Genomic DNA, 22,046 nt, shown 5'->3' with positions numbered 1-22,046 from the left:
CATCCCTGAAGATGGCCCATCACAGATGTGCTCCTTGATGATCTTCTCAAAGAGTTTCCCTAGGATTGAGGTAAGACTGATGGGCCTATAGTTGCCCAGGTCCTTCCCCTTTTTTAGAGATGGGGACCATGTTGACTACCTTCCAATCATCTGGCATCTGGCCTGAGCACCATGAGTGCTCATAAAGCCATGCCAAAGGCCCTGCAAAGGCCCTGCTAGCTCCCTCAACAATTTATGGATTTCATCTTTCCTTTTCTTCTCTATGAAGGCTGATTTTTTGGCCTGCATGCAGTTGGATTGTTGGACTAAAATTTACTTATGTCTGCACTCTTACTAGGGCAAAGACTGTCTTTTGCTGTGTGCTTGTGAAGTGCCCATGGCATTGGCTAGCTTAAATCTTTGGACCAGGGGTATCAAGTTCATTCAACCTCACAGGCTGGATGAGGGGTGTGGGGTCAATCTCTGGACTAGATCAGGCCCGCAGTCTGGCCCTGCGCACCAGAGGCAGCACATAGAGCCAGTCCAGCATGTGTACCATATGCAGTAGCTCTAGCCCTGTGCACCATATGTTGCATGTACTGGCCCTGGCCCCATGTGTTGCGTGTGGTCTGAGGTGCATGTTTCACATGATGCCTATGCCAGACTGGTCCTGCTTGCTATATCCAGCATACAGGGTTGCTCTGCGAGCCTGATCCAGTTTGGTCAAAAATCCAGCACAGGCCTGTCTTGGCCTTGGGTGCCTCATAGGACAAGTCTGAGAAACATTGGCAACACTGGTCATGCGATAGTGCTGGCTTTCTTTGACATTTCTGTTCTAGACAATACCCTATTTGAAAACATAATGTTGAGCAGGGGCAGGCAAAATAGGGGCCAAATCCAGCCCACCAGGCACTTTCATCTGGCCCACAGCACCCACCAACAAATTGTACCCCACCCAGCCCTTCCACCCATGAGGGTAGGAGTGAGGTGCCATGTATATACATGCCCCCAACATACCCTATTGTGCCTTGCTCCCATCCTCAAGAGCATAAGGGCCCAGCCTGGCCAGCAGGCAGGTTCCAGGAGAGGATGCTGCTGCCACTGCTGCAGCCACTAGGGACCTGCTCGGCTTCCCTGTCATCCTGCTTGCTCTCAGCAGCAGGTAGGGAAGTGGTGGGGGAAGAGGTGGAGCTACAGCTGGGCAGAAACATGGAGCATGGGGCTGGGGCTGGCAGCAGCATGGAGCCTGTACCCGGGGGTGTGGTAGCAGTGCGGACCACAGGTTAGTAGCTTGTGGGTGTGGGGGGGAGTGTGGGGATCCTCCCCCACACTCTCCCCATGGTGTACAGCTCCAGCAGGTGGTGGCAGCAGCAACAGCAGGCACGGGTGCTTGGGGTGCTTGTGCTCAGCACAGCTGCTGGTGCCTGGAGATGCATGGCTCCAGCCAGTACTGCACATTGCGGTGAGGGGTGCAGCTCCTGCCAAGCAGTCTTTATTGCTGACGCTCCCTGCTGCACACGTGGAGCCCCTGCACTCGCATGGCAAGGGAGGGAAGCCCTATACACTGGAGCCAGCTGCTTTCCCTGCCCCTGGACCTGTGGCAGGGGGAGGGGATGGCAGCCAACTCCAGTGTCTGGGGTTTCCCTTTCATGCTGCATGAGTGTGGGACCTGTGTGTGTGTGGCAGGGAGTACCAGTGATAGAGATGGCTCAGTGGGGACTGCACCCCTTGCTGCCATATGTAGTGCTGCCCGGAGCCACGTGCTGCTGGGCCCAAGCACCCAGAGTGGTGATGCCTGCTGGTGTGCTTTTGAGGGGGAAGTGTGGGGGAGTTCCCACACCTCCCCCCACTGTCTCACACCCCAAAAACATCATACACCCACACCCTGCCCCCACAACCCCCACATTCATAGCCTGCCAGTATACCCTATGTTCCCCACATGCACAGCCACACCCCCCCACCCCCCCCCACAATGCACACCCCCACCATACACACACACACACCCACCCCCCAGCTTCCTCCCCCCCCACAATATACAAGTCTAAGAACTTATTTTTGAGTTATTATGCAATCACCTCCATATACAGTATGCAAACACAAATCGCAACAAAAATTTTTTTTTGTAATACAATTAAAGTGTGTTATAGTAGGTGTTTGACTTTTAATGTATGATTTGTTGTTTTTTTTTCTGGTTCTAAAATGGCAACCCCCCTTCCCAAAAAGAATAATTTCCAGGGGGCAAGGGGAGGGACTTGTAGTGGCAAAGGTCAGGGGTTAGGGGTGGGACTAAGGTTGGTCCCTTAATATAGTCCATGGCTTGTTGTGACCTATTCATAATTTTTTTCTAAAAAGGTTACATGAATATATTGTCTCGCTTAGTGTATATACTTTATTTTACAGTGTATAAGTCGAGTTTTGAAGCACAATTTTTAACTCTTAAAATTCAGCCTCAACTTATACACCATATCAAGGCCTGCGAGCCTTGCTGTCACTATGGAGACACCAGGCGCCAGGCTTGGTACTCAGCTGGCAAGGCCCTATCCCCTGCGAGCACACTTATGGAGATGCTGCTTGGCTGGGTGCTGAGCCTATTGCCTGTGAGCAGCACTGCCTGGGCCACACGAACCCCATATCCTGCGAGTGGTGTCAGATTCAACTCTTGGCTGCTATGGCCCAGGCAGCAGTGTAGCTTACAGGGGACAGGACCTGGCTCAGTGCCTGAGTGAGCAGCACCTTCATAGTGCACTCGCAAGGGATGGGGTTGCGCTAGCTGAGCACCAAGTCTGGTGCTACTTGCAGGGATGGGGCTGGGCCTGGCACTTGCTTGTTTGGCATGGCCCAGGCTGTGCTGCTGTCAGGGGCTGGGGCCAGAGTTGGGCTTCGTGCTTGGCTAGTGTAGCCCCATCCTTGTGAGCAGCACTGTCTGTGCTGTACCAGCCGAGCCTAGCCCCATCCCCTGCAAGTGGCACTGCAGCATGTGTCCGCCCCCCAGGAGCCTGGCCCACAGTGAGGGCATGCAGGGGCCAGTACAAGTCAACCCAATATTTCTGATCCAAAAAGTTAAGATTTCCGTGGATCCGGTGTAAAATTTGACATAACTTTTTGGATCAGAAAAATGGGGGTCGACTAATAGATTTCATAGACACTAGGGCTAGAAGGGTTCACACAAGATCATTGGGTCCAGCCCCCTGCCCAAAGGGCAGGAAGTCAGTGGGGGTCAAATGATCCAGAGTAGGTGCTTGCACCACCCCTGGTGGGAGTCTATCTCGGGCTCTGGGGACTCGGACAGTAAAGAATTTTTTCCTTATGTCCAGCCTAAAACAGTCTTCCAGGAGTTTGTGACCATTGGACCTTGTCTTCCCATGGTGTGCCCTGGTGAACAGTTGTTCTCTCAGTTCCTGGTACACACCCCTTATGTACTTAGATTGTGACCAAGTCACCCATGAGCCTATACTTTTCTAGGTTGAACAGTCTCATGTCTCTTAGCTTCTCTTCATAAGGCCTGCTCTCTTGTCCTTGAATCATTTGTGTGGCTCTCTTCTGGACTCTCTCAAGCTTCTTCACATCCTTTCTGAATTGCAGAGCCCAGAACTGGACACAGTATTCCAGCTGTGGTCTCACCAAGGCTGAGTAAAGTGGGAGGATGACTTCCTGGGTCTTGCTTGAGATGCATCGGTAGATGCAAGCCAGAGTTTGGTTTGCTTTGCCGGCTGTGGCATCGCATTGGTGGCTCATGTTCATCTTGTGGTCAGTCATGACCCCAAGTCTCTTTTGGTTGTGGTGCTAGTGAGTGTAGCACTGCCGAGCCTGTAAGTGTGCTGTGGGGCTTTTCTCACTAAGTGGAGAACCTTGCATTTCTCAGTGTTGAATGTCATCAGATTTTGATGCAAGCCTGTTGAGGTTGACTTGGATTGCTAGCCTGTCCTTTAGAGTGACTGCACTTCCCCATAGTTGGTGTCATCAGCAAATTTAGCCAGTCTGCTTCTGACACCAGACTCCAGATTATTTATAAATGCATTGAAGAGTACAGGTCTGAGAATGGAGCCCTGGAGGACGCTACTGGTCACCATGCACCATGCTGATTTGGATCCATGAACTATCACTCTCTGGGTCCATCCACAGAGCCAGCCTTCGGACTGTGAAATTCTTGAGGCTGTGGTTCCTCAATTTTTCTATAAGGACATCATGGGACACAAGGTTAAAGGCTTTCTTGAAGTTCAAAAATATGATATCCAGCTCAGCTCCTGTGTCCAGGTGATGTGTCACCTGATCATCATTATACACTGCATCAACCTGTATACCATGGTAATTAGAAGTTAGAATCTCTATTCCATGATGATATTTTTGAGTTCTAACATATCTTAAATGAAAACTGTATAGGGTTTTGGTTTTTTTGGTGTTGTTTAATGTTTGATTTTCATCCAGCCTGCTAGCCAAAGCCTCAGGCTAAAATCCTCCCAGGGTGCTGCCCCTTTCCGGTCAGCAGACTGCTTGGGCTGCTTGCAGGTGCCTGCTGATCAATCCAGTTGCCTTGTTGCCCCAGCACCCTGCAGCTGCTGCGCCTTGCCTGCCCTGCAGTGCTCCCTTGCTGGGCTGCTTATCCCTTAAAGCAGCATTTCCCAGCCTTTTCCATCCCATGGCATGCTTACATTAAAAAAAAATAAAAAAAAATTGCAGCACACTGCCCCCTCCCCTTGCCCCTAACAGATAATATGGCTGCCGCAGCCACCCACCACCCTGCATTGCCGCCACTCCGCGGAACAGGGGAGGTGGTGTGCAGCAATGGCCGGAGCCACACCGTGCCCTCCAAGAGTATTATGAACAGGCAGATAGACTTTTCCAAAATTCTGTGGCACACCTGTTCATGTCTGATGGCACAGCAGTGTGCACACTGGTTGGGAAACGCTGCCTTAAAGGACCAGAGAGTCCTAGGCTCTTGGTTACACCAGAGCTGTGGGGATACCCGTGGACTGGGTGACATAGCCCTGTGGGATGGAGCTTGAGCATCACTGATCTAGCTCAGGGGCTATCAACTGGGGGTACACATACTCCTGGGGGTACTTTGAAAAGTCCCAGGGGGTATGTGGGGGCAGGTGGGGATGGAGTGCCACCACCCCATACCGTTGCCCCATGCCCCCACTGTCTGGCTGCTCGCTACCCCCTCATCTCCCCCCCCCCCAGCTCATTGTCTGGGTGCTTGCCAACCCCACCCTGGTACACTTACTAAAAAAGGGTCTGCCAGGGGTATACTTATTTAAAAACGTTGAAAACCGCTGATCTAGCTCATAGTCACAGAAGTGTTCACAAGGAGATTAGACAAATACCTGTCTGGGGTTACTTGACCCCAGAGCTCTTTTCTGCCCAAATCAGGGGGTCGGACTTGATCTAATAGGTCCCTTCTGACCTTAGAAATATATGAAATTTATGACTGGGGTTATAGTAACTTGACATACCCAAGCTAGCTTTAAACTGGTTAGCTTGGCTACCAATCACAGCAGTAGTGTAACTGAGTGAGGATGACCAGGACAGCCCTGGCCACCACCTTTGTTGGGAGCACAAAAGCAGCCATTGCCACAATGCCTTGAGTGCTGCGCAGTTGCCCTGGGCAAGGAGCTGTGCTGCTATACCTCAAGTAGTAGTTGACCTGTGACAGTATGAAGCTCAGCATGGGCTCTGTGCTGCCACAGATTGACTGCTGTTGGTATCCAAGTTAGCTAAGTGAGAAGCCAGATTGTGTACCTCTACATTACACTGTAGTCATTTTGATGATTGCAGCACATACAGCCCCTACATTTTCTTAATATAATTCTGTGAAATTGTTACATGAATAACAGGTCTGTGGAATTTTATTATGTAGACAAGATTTCAACAGTGAAATGTTACTAAGTAAAAGCTAGAGATTTGCTAAAAACGCAGTAAAAGCCATCAAATTTGGAATGATATAGATACAGGTGATGCAAAGAAACAGAGGTATAATTTTCACAGCAGATGTTTATATCAAAAGTTAATTTAAAAGTATTGTACTCGGTTTCCTTTTACTTAAATCTATTTAAATAATATTCCTTACAGTAGTTTAGGTTTTGTTGAGAGTTGTTTAATATTAATGTTCTTTTTCCTTAGGAAGCCATATTTTTGTCAAGATACTTGTCTTCATACCTGATTTAGTAGCACCCGTGCTGTGAGTTTTGATGTCTTCCATTCTTGTTTCTTTGTTCATGTTGCTTTCAGTGCTCCCCTATTTTAATAAAAGTTTCTAGGATTATACTTAATTGGTTTGTCACTCAAGGAAAATCAGCACTTCAGGCAATTAAGTATGCGAGATGGCTAGGTAACAAAGAAATAGATTTTTGTCCTCATCTTGGCTATGAAAAATCCATTATTCATTATCTTATTGTTTTTAAATACTGAAGTAAAATTTTCCAACACAATAGGAAAATTGCTTTTGCAATAGAATAAATTGCTTGCCAGTTCAGAGGCTGCATTTTGAAGTCAAGGTTACTAAACATGATGATGCTTATATTCATTATCTTCAGTACTCAGTGAAGCTGCCTAATTTTAAGTGCAAAACTAGATAGAAAGTGATTGAGGAAAATATTTACAATATGATGGTATGAAACTTTCATAAAATGATTATGATTAAGACATCCATTCATTCTCTAAATGTTATCATGTTTACAGTAGTAGTTTTGAGTTTTAGCTGTGCATGTCTTGCGCGCTCTCTCTCTCTCTCTCTCCATCTTGCAACAAAACATCGACCAGTTTGTGTTGCACTGGGCCATCAAGTGGGTGCTCTGCAAGGTGGAAGACAGCTGGTCCTACATGTGTAACCCTAAGAGGGGTATGGGTGAGAGGTTTTCAGTCTCTGGAGATACGGGGTTTTCTGTTGCTGACAAGTGTTTCATGCTCACCCCCTGGGTGGGCCACCCCTATATTTGTATAATAAACATTTAAAAATACTTTCATCCTTATAGAGGAAGCACCAAGCTGAGCCCCTGCAAGCCTCATCACTTCTCTTGTCCAGCTGTACACCATAAGCTTAAAAGCATAAAGTCTACCTGGCTGTCAGAGAAAGCCCTGGCTGACCGGCCAGACCTGCACTCTGTCTGCTTTGCTTCGTGCCACTTGCCTGAAATGAAATTTGCCCTCCCCACAGATGCACTTGCTTGCCATGGTGGACCACCTCCGCACATGACGAGTCCTCCCCAATGGTGGCTAAGTAGACAACCTCCCTCCCTCCCCACAAACACTTTATCTTTCAGCACTGCCTATTTCTTCAGTTATGGACATCAATGAGTAACAGGCCTGATACCCTGCTGTTCCTCTCTGTGTCCAGGGAGAACAGTAGTGGGATCTGCTTTGAGATCCTGTCTGGGAAGATGCTGTACATATGGACAGTCAAAGTGTGCCATATCCTTGTTGCCTGCCTTGACATGACTTACAGGCAGTGCCTAGTGGCAGCAACACTAAAGTAATCCCACCCAGCCTGGCACATCCCATACAAGCTATGCATTGCCAAGAGAATTGGTGACTTCCATTGGTAGCTGCTGCATGGGTCCCTGGCCATGCACACCTTTATCTACCACCTAGACTTGGCAGCATTGGTGGTCTATCCTTCCTGCAAGGAGGAGGTGATGGAGACTCTTGTCCATGCCTTCTTGGGCTACCCTCAGCTGCAGCTACTCTTTGCTGTCTTGGAGCCCTCTTTGGCACTTGGACTTGCACTTCTCTGAGACTGTGTACATTTTCTCTATCCCATATCAAGGAGCTGAAAGGAGCGTGATCTGCGTGGTCAGTTTCCTGCTGGACCAGGCCAAGATGGTGACCCTAAAAAATCACAGTAACTGGCTCGCAGGGGTTGTTTCCAATGATAGCCTCCAACTTTGCTGCTTCTTGGTCCAGGCAGGCATCACATTTTAGTTGTACATTTGATCTTACAATAAAATGTGGATCAGTTTGTGTTGCATTGGACCATCGAGGCAGCACTCTGTAAGGTGGAAGATGGACAGCTAGTCCTAAATGTGTCACCCAATGAAGGTGGTCAGGGAGCGGGTTTCAATCTTTGACCTTGTATTTTTGTTGCTGACAAGTGTTTCATGCTTAGCATTTGGGAGGGCTATTCATTGTTGCACTTTTACCTTTTTTGTTTTTAATATTTTTTGTAATAAACAATTAAAAAGCTTTCTTCCTCCACCTCAAAATTGGATTGTTTCCCAGAATACTCCTGTGTTTAAATTTAAATTATTCTTTCAAGGAAGATTCTAACACTGTTTTCTTTGATGTTTCTTCATACATAAAACAATTCTCATTCTGAATAAGATATACTGTATTCTCTTCACAAGTTGACTTTTCCTTCTTTTTTACTCTATATGGACAAAAAAGTATTTTTGGAGATTGTGACGTGTTGCTATCGATACTATGATAATGTAACCAAATAAATAATTATGATTTATCTGGATGATATAATGGTAGAACAAATACATTGTAAAAGAGAAATTCTGTAATAAAAGAAAATCTTCTTGATAATGTAATAGTTGTAAAGTTTAAACAAGAGGGATTATAAAGCTATGAAATGTAAATTGAGTAGTTTAAGTATAATTAGTTATTTTACTGAACCCCAGAGCTTAAATGGACAGTTTCATACTTTCATAAGCTAGTTATATTACTATATAATTTATTTTAACATTCCAAAATAGAGTAAGTAGAAGATAATCCAAATTTATTAAAATTCTAAATCTTTGTAACATAAGAAGAGAATATATATTATTTTTTAAGTAACTACTTAAAAAAGAATACATCCATAGATTATTGATAGTATATTTCATTAGTTAGCAATTGTATTTTTAAGCCAACAAAAGTTAGATGCAACTCTTGGGAGAAAAAATATCTGTTGAATTTGTCTCCAGTAAGATGGCAGTTGTATATCGTGATTTTGTTAAAAGTATTACGTCTGTTTTTCAGAGATGAAATTGGGTTCTTTAAACAATCTGAATTGGAGAAAAAAATCTTTCTTTAAAAAAACCAATATTTTACATGTTTTTATACCTTTTTTAAAAGTCTTTTGAGCTGTTCCACCCTTCTCTTAGAAAGCTTTTTTTTTTTTTCTTCCAGTGTTTTCATAAAATTTGAGGAACAACATGTGCATACAGCTTATATGAATGTTATGAAAGCATACATTTCTGAGAAACTTGATGCAACAGAAATAGGGAAAGTTGCCAGTTTGAAATATGATATCAACATATTCCCTGAGCAGGGCTAGTGTTCTGCATTATTTCAGATAGATTAAGTTTAAGGTACTAAAATTAATCTGACTTCACACACGCATCCTTTTTATTACCACTTAGGAATTAACATCAGGTTCAGACCAGTGGTAAGTCAAGTCAAGTAACTGGTCCTTTGACAGTAACTAGTGACAAATGCTTCAAAGCAGGTGCAGAAAAACACTCCCTAGCATATGGTTAGGGATTACTGTGTGGTGTAGTGTCAAAATTATGTGTCTGAGTGCTATATTGTGAGGCTGCTCCATTGCATGACTATTTTTGTCAAAGAAATCCAAGTAAAGTATCAAATTGTATTTTTGAAAACGTAGTTCTTGTTGGTTCTTCTTCAAATGTTTCAATTGATTATACCATCCTACTTTTTTCATGGTAAACATTCCTGCATCCAATCTCTGCTGCACATTACGTTCATAGTATTTTTGCCTTTTATACTGTGTTCTTCCCAACATGTATGTTAGAGGTTGATAATACTCTTGGTTAGAATTACTTATCAATGTACTTAAAAACATTATCTTTGAATACCTAATTTGTAAAACCAACCTTGAGAAAAGGGATTAGATTAGTCAGCAAAGATTTTGAGTTATCTGTTGAAATTTGGGATTTGTTAGCCACTCTGGGTTTTTTTAGCCAAAGGAAATTGAAGAGAGAATTTTTACTTACTATTTTATCAGGTTTCCTTTTAAATTGCACAAACCTTTTTGATATCAATGTCAGGGTTAGGCATCGGCGTTATGCTTTTAATATTTTGAAATGTTGAACATTTCTAGCGGTGACTAGAATGGCTTTCCTAGCGTGCTTTTGGTAGGTTGCAGAGGGGTGTTTTTTTGTAACTTGCTGACTGTTGCTTTACAAGAGTTGTAATAAACTTACTTTTCCATTAAATGCTTTAAGACTTAAAAGGTGATAGTAAAGGAATAAGTTGGAGGTCAGCACAAGTGCTTAAAGAACTTGAGATAGTAGAATGGTATGTGTTTAGCTGGAAAGTGGCTAATGAAGTCCTATCTTATAGCCTTACAGATAGATGTGTGTGGCTTGCTCTTCATACAGACATGTGACTTCACTATTTGCCTTGGAATTTTGCATAATTTTGCTGAACATTAAAAATGCATAGTCTAGAGAATTTTTGAATGGGCCTTTGAAAGGGTGAAGTTGGATATAGCCTTTTGCCTAAGATGAAGTGTAGTTTGGAGCTTCAAACATACTTGTTGCTTTATCAAATGAGGAATAGAACAGTTGGGGTCAAGCTTTTTGGCATGTGCAGCACTTTATCCCTACATCTGCCCCAAGTGCCACTCTGATCCTCTTTTTCTGCCTGTGCTGCTTCTCTGTTTTCTGTTCCCTGTCTGAACTGCTGCTCTTCTTTCTGCTTCCTTTCCTATGTTCGCTGCCCAATTTGCTGTTTTGCTTTTTTTCATGCCTTATTTGCCATTATGCTGCTTGTCACCCTTCCCTGTCTGCCATGTGCAACATGCAGTGGCTGCCCATGCCGCCTTGTGGTCCCTGTGCTGAAGGTTGGCCACCCCTGGAATACAGGTTCAGTAGCTACTTGCAGACTACACAATGTGCCACTCTAAATATGAAGGTTGTATTATCTGTCTTTGCTCAGACTGAAATGAGTCAAGTTGTTTGTGTGTTTGCAACAGAAATACATCATGTGTTTTATATTGAAACCATTTTCTAATATGGAATTCCTTGTGAAATCTGAAACTCATCACCTTGTTATACTATCAATACACTTCTTGTACTATTATGTCATTTGCTTTTATTCAACTATACCAGGTACCAAGTGGAAGATGAGTCCTCCCATTTGGATGAAATGCCATTAATGATGTCAGAAGAAGGATTTGAAAATGATGAAAGTGATTATCATACTTTACCAAGAGCCAGAGTTTCTCAGAGAAAGAGAGGCTTAGAATGGTTTATCTGTGGTGGATGGAAATTCCTTTGCACCAGGTTTGTTGCATGCCATTGCTTTTTATCTCTTGGACCAAATTATACCATGTTTAAATATAAAGTTCTGTTTTTACTCTGATATAAATGCCTCTATTGTCTTGGCTCCCTGTGCTGCTCTGCCCCTAAGGCAAGGGTAAGAAACAGCAGTTAGAGGAAGGAGCCTGAAGACTTCAGCTGCTATTGCAGCCAGAGCAGTGTGGGGAAATAAAGGCCAGGTGAGAGCCTAGGTGGGAGGGGGAGAGCACGCATTAACCCCTCGTGGGCTGCCACTTGGACAGCCCTGTATTATAACATTCAAATGAGCATTATCCTTTTGCATAAATCAGCCTGCCAGTGGGGGGCAATAAAGACAAGCAGTGGTTTCTCTTGAAACATATTAACTCCCAAATTTACTGGCTGAAATCCATAATTGGCAATACTCAGTTCTGGCTCTTGCTTCCAGTTTATTCAGCCAGAGAAGAAAGTGATGATACTTTCACTGGTAGCTCTGAAAATGGTAATTCCAGTTCAATAACAGAGGCAATACCTAGATTTTGATGGATGTTGGTGAAAGGAAAAAGCAAATTCATTAACTGGTGATAAGTTAACATTTCAACTTTAAAGGTTAAAAAATACACATAACTGATGGGTCTGCAGTGAATAAAAGTTAGAATTGGCTCTTGTAACTCTGCTCACATTTATAAACCTCTTGTGCTGAACTATTTTGTGCTTAATTTTAGCAGAGACCCATTAGACAATTACTAGTGTATTCATTTGGGAGTTGTTACCTTTTTTTCTACTAAGGATTTACTTTTTTTTTTATTAAAGTTGTGGGTAATGATATCTTCCTTAAGGCAACATTATTTAATATTCTAAATATAATAAACCATCAGATTCATCATGCAAATGTCTTTCCTTATGTACTTGACCTGATTTTATTTTACATGCATTGAAATTCAGCTTGTTTAGTTACTGTGTATTTCAGAGGGGAAAGAACAGGAGGAGAGCATGCTATTAAATAACTATTTAATCTAGTTTTGTTTTCATGTATTGCTTTGTTGACCAGTTCATTGCCTTTACTATTAGGGAATAACTGCAGAGTTGAAATAATAGTATGTCTTCTCTTCCCTACCATCTGAGGAATTAAATATATTATTTTAGAGGTAGTAGAAAAAGGTAAGAATGGAGGGGCTGCCTCAGCCACACCCAAGTGATAAATCTGATTTCTCAGGTGGTAGGGTACTGGGATTTTTTAGCTTAAATGTTCTTGGATCTTGTATATAAAACTGATTTTTAAATCGGCTGGGTAAATGTGCCTAAAAGTCTTAAGGAGAGCCAAAACCCTTAGCTTTTGATACTGATATTATACAAATCACAAAAAATGGGGGAGATTGCAGAAAACTGGAGAAAAGCTATTATGTCATTTAAAAAAAAATGGTTAGCATGACAACTTGTGTATTCAAAGACTGGTTAGTCTTACATGTGGTTGTGGGCAAAACCATGGTGCTGGTGCTAGTACAGGGTACAGACATTAAGGAATCGCATAATTGTGCCATATCTAATGTTGGTCAGCTTGGTTTTCTGGAAAGCTAGCCTTAGGCAAACTTAGTACTGATGAGATTGCAAAGTGAGTGGTAAGTATATTTTCACTGATGTAACACTTGGTATTAGAAAAAAATTGATTAAAAAAATTACCATTATACCAAATCACTGCAGGGCATAAAATGGAGGAAAAACTGGTACACTTACTGGATAAAGAATTTTGGATAGTTTTGGCTTATCTGAGGACTGGAAAACCAAATAAACACGAGCACTCAATGTGTAACATTGGTTGGGAGCAAATGAAAGAGTTCTAAGTAGAGTATTCTGTACATTGTGTGCTCTGCTGAAATACAGCCTCAGGACTGAAAAAAGGCTATGCATTTATCTCAGTGTAATGTAATCAATGCTTAATAAGTACACAGCACTGTCATGTCATTGCCGGCATGTCAGTATCCACACTCCTGAAACTGACATGGTCCCCTCATTTTCGAGGGTTGCAATACCCACTTTGGGGGCTAATGATTAGAATTTTGAAAAAGGGGAGAACTGCCATGAAACTGTCTAGCTCCTGTTATTTTCCAGTTTTCTAATGGTAGCCTTTTGAGAGCTGCTTTCCCTTTACTCTTTCTGGTATAGTGGGGTACACTTAGTTACAGAGTAGACAGATATAGTTACATTTACTAGAAATGCAAAACTCTAGAACTCTTGGTTCAGAGATGATACTTTTTATTAGACCAACTAAGAAATCGCAAAAAAAGTATCTTTTTCTGCAAGCTTTTGGGTGCACGCGCCCCTCCTCAGCCTCAGGGAAAATTTAAGGATGATAAAAAGTCCCCATAGATAGAAAATAGGCAAGTTAACTAGAGTAGAACATTTTGCTGCTTCAGGCTGGAGCTTGTGCCTGGCACTCTGCTACTGTTTTGCCAAGAGTTGGAAGTCACAAGCACTTAGCCTTGCCACTGATAGAGCAAGGGAAAGCTGTAGAGGGGACAGGTGGCTCAGTGTAGCTGTGCGCTGCCCATTTCCCCAGGCTGACACGGGTCGGGTCCATCAGTTTCAAGGACTGTAGATTTGCTAATTTCTGAACCAGAGCACAATGAAGTTAAAGTAGTACATGGTGAAAGATACTCTGCACTTATTTATCCAATTGCAGATAACTGGAGTTGGCTATAAGGTAAACAATAGGCGGCAAATTGGGACTAGTAATATATTATGCAGTGAAGTGAGTTATGCTGTTATCCAGTATTCATGTAAGTAGGATACACTTCACTAGAATTTGAGGTATGTTACCACTGTGCAAGACATTAACGAGAACATCACTGAAATATTGTTCAGCTCCCATGTTAATGCTTGGAAAAGGATATTGATAGGTTGGAAATGGTTCAGAAAAAGATAAAAGAAGTCTGTAAAGAGATGTTGCATTTGACCTGGTCCTGAGTGTCCTGGGTAAGTTAATTCGGATCAAAACTGAAGCAACACAGTCATTTATACAAGTAGCCCTTCCAGGTTGCGTTATTGCCCTTCCAATAGCTGGCCTGCCAGAGTACACTTCCTGGACAGCTTGTTTGCAAATGACCCAGGATAACTTTACAGGTACACACCATAATATCCAAGGAAAAAGTTATAGCACATTTTATCTCACCTGCTTTGGCAGTTTTGAAGCAGGAGAGTGGTCTTGTATGTCTGTGGGATCAGGAGACAACATGCTCTCTTTTGGGACAAGAATGATATCTACTTACAGCTTAAATGCTTTAAGTTCTGGAAAACCTGTCTTCTGCTGAGCCTAACAAAGCTCATGCTCTTTTAACAGACAGGCAAAATAGGATCCAATGGCTGGATATATGAAGCTAGACAAATTCAGAGTTAAAACAAAAGATTTTTAACAGTGATGGTGATTTAATAACTGGACTAACTTGCGCAGAATGTGGTGTTGTCTTAATGTCTTGTAGTTCGTCAGTCAAATTTGGATGCCTTTTTAAAAGAGATGCTGTAGTTCATCACTTGTAGGAATCAGTTGATAAAATACTGTGACCTGTATTTTGTTGGAGGTCAGGCTAGATTATCATATGCTTTCTAGTTTTAAAAACTGCTAATGATTCATACTGGCCTTTAGTAAATTTCAAGTATCATCTTCCTCCAGTTGCTTAAAGGTAAAATGAGTTTTCTGTGTGTTTATCCCTATCTATAATTTCCTGTCTGGAACAAGAAGGAAAGGTTTGCATTTTTCTCCCTATATGAGGGTAAGAGAGGGTTGTACCTCTTTTACAGAATAATGATTTCATAAAAATGTAGAGTTTGGTCACTCAGTGAAATTTAGGTCAAAGCAGGAAATATATGCCCGCATAAATATAACTTATTGTAACCCACGAGCAATGTTATGACCTGCAGGCTAAATATTCATATTATTTTGTTCAAATACTGTGCATTTCTGTAAAAAATACATAAAGAAATAAATAAAAAAAATCACAAATGTGAGTTTATGGAGCATTCATGTGGGATCATTTTGTTTCTGGCATTTCTTAGCTTCTGAGCATTCAGATTATGAAGTTGAACTTTTTAATGTAGACTTCTAATATGCAGGATCCTGGGTTTATAAGGAAAAATTTTAAATGTATACATGTGCAGGTATAATAACCCTTAATTGTATATCATCAGTGTTTGAACATTTCAGCTTTTGCAGTACAGATTTTATAGGCCTAGCTGTTTTAACTGGCAGTAGTAGAGGGCTCTCACGTTAACTCCTTTTATGCTAACCACAGAGTATTTATCTGTGCATGAGTATCTTTCATTTAAGGTCTCATTGGGTCTTTGGCACTGTGGCAAAACAGATTGGTCTACTATACTGGAGAACTAGTTTGTATTGCCAGTGCTTCTGGAGTATAAAGCACTGGTTTAATAAAAACTATGCAAGCTAAATCATTTGGTTGGCAGCTAAGAGCCTCCTGGTTATTACTTATTTATTTGTATTATGGTAACACTTATGCACTAATCAGGTCTCTCTGTAATTACATTAGTAGCAGCTTTGTGAAATCTTTTTGCTGTAAGGATTTCTAGCCCAAGGATAGACTGTTTGAGCTTTTTGGCACACTGCCAGAATTGAGCTGTACAGCACAAACTACAGATGGGAAATGGGTGCTCAGTCAAATCTGAATGGAATTTCTTGTACCTGCATTTCCCTCTCACTAGGCCTGCCCCTGTCAGGTTTTAAAAGTTTTTTTTTTTCCCCCCCCAACTAAAGCTGTTGTAGGATTTGAATAAAAGGGCACAAATATCATTTACTACTTAAGTCTGTTGCTTGCTGCTAGGTGCCACTATTGGGCAATACTTGAATATTTTTTTAATAATAATAATAATCTGATCCTGGAACTGTATGAAGTCAGTGGAAGGTTTTCCACTGACTTCAGTGGGAGTGAGGTTGAACTTCCTTTTTTAGGAGAAAATTTCAGGATATGACCACAGAAAGACATGCTGTTTTTAGAAAGGCTGTTCTCACAATTGTAGGATCATCCAGTACCCCCTGTAGGCCTAAACGCCACAGCATTTACAAAATTACCTTAATTCTATCCTTTGGTTGATGTACAGTGAGTTGCATTCATATGTTCTTCATTTGAAATAATTTTTATGTTTTTTGCTGTTAAATTCTTGGCAGAAGCACATTAATCATTTGCTCATGTACTTTTAACATCATTACTTTTGCAGTGATTAACAATGCAAAACCTACAGGATTATTAATATGGGTAGTAGTGAAATTAGTACTGTCCTAAAAAAAGTTAATGAACAAAGAGAGGATGTATATCATACATAGCTATACAGAAAAGAGATATGTCATACTATATATATTATATATGCATGCACGCACACATGCATGAGAGAAAGAAAGGGAGTGTGTGTGTGTTCATGAACATGCATACATATATAAAATACAGGTATAGTGCAATTAGATTTTTGGGATATTGTCCACGTGACATCAACAGCACTTGGATTATTTGAACATGGTTTCTAAGAAGTCTAAGAAAGTATGCCATAGAAATAAAGAAACAATATAGTTCAAAAGTTCTCTTCAAATTTGTAATTATAAATTATTTGTAGGTTCAAGGCTCTTGTATACTAGGTGATTTTAACAGCCCTTATGCGCTCATGGAGTCCTGTTTAATTCACAAAACATGTATGTGTGAAGGAGTGCATGCCTGTAATGGTATATAGTAGAGTTGTCCAACTTCTTAGCTGGGGACTGCATACCCCTGGCACACCAGTGGGGGCTGCGTGAATGAGGGCTTACAGGTCCCTAAGCTGCATGCCATGCATGCATGTGGGCAGATGCTCTCCCACTGCACTTCACTGTGGGTGAGGGTGAGTGAGTGTGCAGGTGTTCCTCCACTCTGCTGCACCATGCATACAGGGCCAGGCGCCCCATCCATTGCTCCCCATGTGGAGTAGCACCCCACCTCACCTGCAGCTCCCTTCAGGCTCTCCCATGGCACCATATTGCGCAGGTGCTTCCGACTGCTGACTCACCTGGCACTGCAGATTCCTCTCTGGGGCTGGATCAGACAGCAAAAACTGAGGGAGAGAGGGGAGGCCCCAAAACCCTGGCTGCTGCTGCAGCTGGAGGCAGATGGGAACCCAGGGGCTGCATATAGCTTGTAGCCACCAGTTGGATAGCCCTGGCATATATAGGTTTGGAGCCCATAAGCATACTGACTTCTGAGGGCTCTTTTGAACCGTGATGAATAATTACCATTTGCACTGTACTTGTGTAGCAGCACACATTCCAATACATTATTTTTAGTTGCATATAGGCTTACATGACATTTGTCTTGGTGTTGAAAATGTACAGCTTTGGTCTCTTTAAAGGACAATCCTTAAATGTTAAGTGAAAATAGTTTATCCATTTCTGTGAGTAGCGGGAGAATGAGGAAACACTATAAAACATTAATTTTCTTTAACAGCATGAGTAGCAACATATGTGGGGTTTAAAAAGCTCTGCTTTTGGAGAGGGCACTTACTTTGAAGACATTTTGGTTTTGATTTAATTCAGTTTAACATTTAAAATTGTGTTTTATCTATTTTCAGCTGTCTTTTAGAAATAGTGCTAAATGTATAAGGTGGACAGCTGTGCATTGAAAAGATAAATGATCTAAGCTAGTTTTTGACTGTGTATTCTGCAAGGGATTCCCTGACTCAAGTAAATCTTCTTTTGGAGCAAGAAATACTTTTTTTCTGGTCCAAATCATCCCTGATAGAAGATACCGTCTGATCTCAATGCAGCTTTTCTGTGTAGCACATTAGAAGAGGAAGGAAATGCTGTTTCTGCAGTCCTGTGCATTTTACTTAGCTCCCTCCCTCAACTGAGCCTCTCAAACAAATTCCACTCAGTGAAATGTATTTATGTGTAAAGCCAGTAGAATCTTGTTCACATTGAATGAAAATTTCCATAATAGTGCCTATCAACTATTTTCATTTTGTTAGTGAAACAAAAGAAAAAGGGTAAGACCCATGCCCTAGAGGGAGCCAGAGGCTGCCTTTGAGCAGGAATCTGGTTAGTCAGTAGGCTGGCAGTTAGTTAGCTCCAGTTTCCATTTTATCTGGGCTGGGGAAAATAACCTTTTGTTGGCAAGGGGGCTAGTACTGATTTGATTGTGACAGGTGGTGGATATATAAGAGCACCTTGCAGATTGCGACCATGGTAAGAGATCCAAGCAAGATGGACAGGAGAATTGAACTCCATGTGGGTCATCTGCAGGCCAGTGTGTGATAGTTGCTTGGGCTAAGGACAGAACTTGCACACAAACCCATTTAAATGATCAGAAACTGAGTTAAACCTGTAACAGAACAAAAACTCAGTACACATAAACCAGTTTCAAAATGGCAGAAACCAGTTTAAGATCTACATTCAACCAGGTTTCATGTTTTAGTATCAGACTCAACTGATTTGGATCAAGCCGGTTTATGGAACTTCTGTCCCAGACCCTGTCCTGGTTCAAGTTAAATCAGAGTCCCCCAGCACCCTGCCATGCTGCACCATTGCTTGTCAGGGGAATAGTGAGCAGAGCACGCCCAGTTCAGTGCCTGGTGGCCCAGGGGACACGGGTGATAGGGCTTGAGGCTGAGCCAGCGCCATATGTGCCACTGTGGGGCCTGGGGCCGTCCCGGGTGTTGCTCTCCAGTGGGTAGAGAGGGTTCCATATTCTTTCCTTCATGGAACTTTGCTCCTGAGCCCCTTCTTCCCCTAATTGGGTCTTTGCTCCTGGGCTGCCCCAGTGGCTGAGAAGGCACAGTGGGATCGGGATCACCTGCTGGCTGGGAGGGGGCTCTGGGGGATCGGAGCCATGCTGAGCCATGAGCAGGGGAATAAAAATAGGCTGGCGCCAGCTGGGGTCCCTGCAGGCCAGGATGGGGGTTTAAACCCCTCCCCAGTCACATTCAGCCTGCTGGAGCCTAGCTGCGCCCCTCTCAGTTCAGTTTCCCTCCAGCCTGAAGGGAAGAGAGGGTTGGCTCTAGCCCCTGCCCCTCTCCTTCCCCACTCCCCCACTCAGCTTCAAGCCTGAGCCACTGCAGGCATGTGCCTGCATTTCTAGAATCAAAAGGGAATGTCTATTCACGTGCAAATCAGTTCAATCTACACAGGTTAGATTAACCTGCAAGGATTGAATCATTTCAGGCTCCAGCTCTTTGAATGTCCGTCCCTAGTCGTGGCGTGGAGTATCCATGGTATTAGGCCTGAGGAGCTCTTACCTTTTGATCCAAGTAGGAGATTATCCTCAGAAGGCTGAGTAAGGAACCATTGGTTCATCTTTAGTATTCGAGAAGCTGGATAACAGCACTTTTTATTTTCAGCAACCCTAATTCAGGAATGCTTTGTTACTTCATCAAGTGAATGTTTTGGAGGCTCCTTAGAATGGGCTTCTAATGTTTGAAGTGCTGCAGCAGTTGCCAATGAGTACACTATACCCAGTATGCTGCCAGACACAAGGATGGATGGGCTGCTGCACAGCGCTGCTTGCACTGACCGCTTACAGTGGGGTTAGTTATACTGTTTTATTTGGCTTCTGGGATCAGTCCTTTTTAAGAAGTGGGTATGGCGGTCTTGAAATGCAGTTTATGTGCAGAGCAATAAATGGTTGATTATGTCCCCACAGAGTGGAAGACCCTGCCTATTTAAGCTCCATAAGGATCCAAACTCAGATTTTTTTCACAGAAAGTAAGCCTCGTTTTCAAAGGTATAAAGCTTGTGTTTATGAGAGGCACAATGTGAAACTAGCTCAACTTCGCAGATATAGCAAATTGTTTCTATTAAAAAAAAACAAAAAAAAAAGTGTGCCAACTCCTCTAAGATGAGGTTAAGTGTCATGTCTCTGTGTTAGACTCCCCAAATACTTTGCACTTAATTGGGAACTCTTCAAAGCTTTACAATTAAGTGCAAAGTATATGGGGATGCCTGGGACATGTGCTGGGATGATCTCATTGTGTGTCTGTTTTGAAGCCTAGCATGCCAGGGCCCTGACCTCATTTAAGTTGTCTAGGGAGAACTGCAAAAGGGACCCAAATTCCTTTGCTTTCTATCAGTATGCAAGAATTGGTAATCCTGTAAGTCTCAAACTGAGGGTCAGTAGAGGACATTAGTCACGAGACCAACCAAAAAACATTACTGATCTTTTTAACAATCTTGTAATTTTGGGACCCAGCCTCAGTTTGTTGGTCTTAGTCTTACTTTTTGAATCCTTGGTGTGCGGTATTGTGCTTTTTATGCATTTCAAAGGTTTTTATGTTTTCAAATGTGATTTTGTTGCTTTTTTGTTACTTTGTTTTTTAAGGCTGAAAAGAAACAATTCTCAGCTTGAAAATGAATGTGGAAGGTTTTAACAAAGCTAAAAATTGATTGAAAAAGCCAGGTGGAATGAAAACCCTTGGAACAACCTTTAAGTACAGTATAGATATTGCCAAGTACTCTGACCATAACAGAATATGTATGTAAACAGTATCTCTGTTTAAATTTTTTTTGACTCCCACTTGTAGCACACTGATGGGTTTTTTTTGTTTTTTTTTAATTATTTTTTAATTTATATTTTTTGTTATTTCCCTCCCCCCCATTATTATTATTTTTATGCATTTTCCTGTTAGCTATACTGTGGCTAACATTACCCTTCTATTAGAGAAATGGCTTATCACTTTTCATAATACTACTTTAAAAATTGTGATATAGCAGCTGTTTTGTGGCTGTACTCATTTTCCCCTTAACTTACAAATTCTCTTCAAGCTTGTGAAATTATAATGCACATAGATCAATACACTGGAGTTCTTTTGGCTGGATTGATTTCTTTCTCATGAGATTTACATTCCACTTGTTATCAAAAAACACTTTGTCCCTATGAAAATGGTGCCATTGAATGGCATTTCCATATGAAGTGAAGGGGATATCAAATGCTCGGATTAATTTGGGCTCTAAGATGGCCTGTACACTTTCAATTAATCTGCAATGCATTTGTTATGCAGAAGCATGGGAAAATGCTGATCTTTTAAGAATGACATGGCTACTGTGTTGCTTTTGGCCTGATTACTGAAGCTACCTGTTGAGTACAATAATTACAGTATGTTTTCTTTGCAGAAGTAGTTTCTGCTACTTAAAACCTAATAAGGAATAGCTGACCCTTGCAGACAATACGGAGCTTTTATGTTATCTTTCCATTTTGATGAAAATGCTGTTTTGAGAAAGCTGCTGACAGTTAAGCTTTTAGGATGAAAGTAACAAAAAAGGGAAAACTCGCTTGTAGAGCTGGGTATGATTTTTAGTTTAGCTTTTGACTAGGAGAACTACATTTTGTATGTGAAATAGTAGGAACACTTTAATATCAAACAATTGCTGCTGTTTTTTTTTTAAAGCTGCACTAATCACTTCTAAAATTATAAAGTAATGTTATTATTTTTTTAACTGTGTTTAATAAAAGGGTATTTCATGGATTCACCTTTAGCATGCTCATTCTATTTCTGTTCAGAGTAGTTATGGCATGTTTGTTTTTCATGTTTTTATTTTCTTAAATGTATTAGTCAAATTTTAGTCAGTTGACACATTTTATAGCTAACCCCTAAAGAAAAAATGTGTTTGTGTTTTTAATATATGCTGAAAATGTTTTGCTTCAAAGTTTCTTATGAAGATTATAATAAGGTTTAGTGCACAAATGTATTTCAGTTTTTGTAAATTATTGATTTTAGAACTTAATATGGATTTTGACATGTTATGTTTGTCATGTTTTGGCTGTCACATTCTGACAAACGTGATGAATTTCTTCAAATATATGATAGTCTTTAACAGGCATAGGA

The 22,046-nt window shown here is 41.8% G+C and overlaps 1 protein-coding gene across 2 annotated transcripts in view; it reads left to right on the top strand.

The window, feature by feature from the left end:
• Positions 1–22,046, top strand: part of ATP9B (ATPase phospholipid transporting 9B (putative)) — a 447,238-nt gene that overhangs the window by 62,603 nt on the left and 362,589 nt on the right. For both annotated transcript variants that reach the window (XM_019524099.1, XM_019524092.1), the window contains exon 2: positions 11,034–11,207. In XM_019524099.1, the coding sequence (XP_019379644.1) occupies positions 11,034–11,207 (174 nt within the window). The remainder of the gene's footprint in view (positions 1–11,033; positions 11,208–22,046) is intronic.

The sequence above is a fragment of the Gavialis gangeticus genome, unplaced genomic scaffold (assembly GCF_001723915.1).
Source record: "Gavialis gangeticus isolate Ggan-Ray unplaced genomic scaffold, GavGan_comp1, whole genome shotgun sequence".
NCBI classification, from domain to species: domain Eukaryota; kingdom Metazoa; phylum Chordata; order Crocodylia; family Gavialidae; genus Gavialis; species Gavialis gangeticus.
Note: the sequence above shows the minus strand (reverse complement) of the source record. Positions and strands in the feature narration are given on the sequence as shown.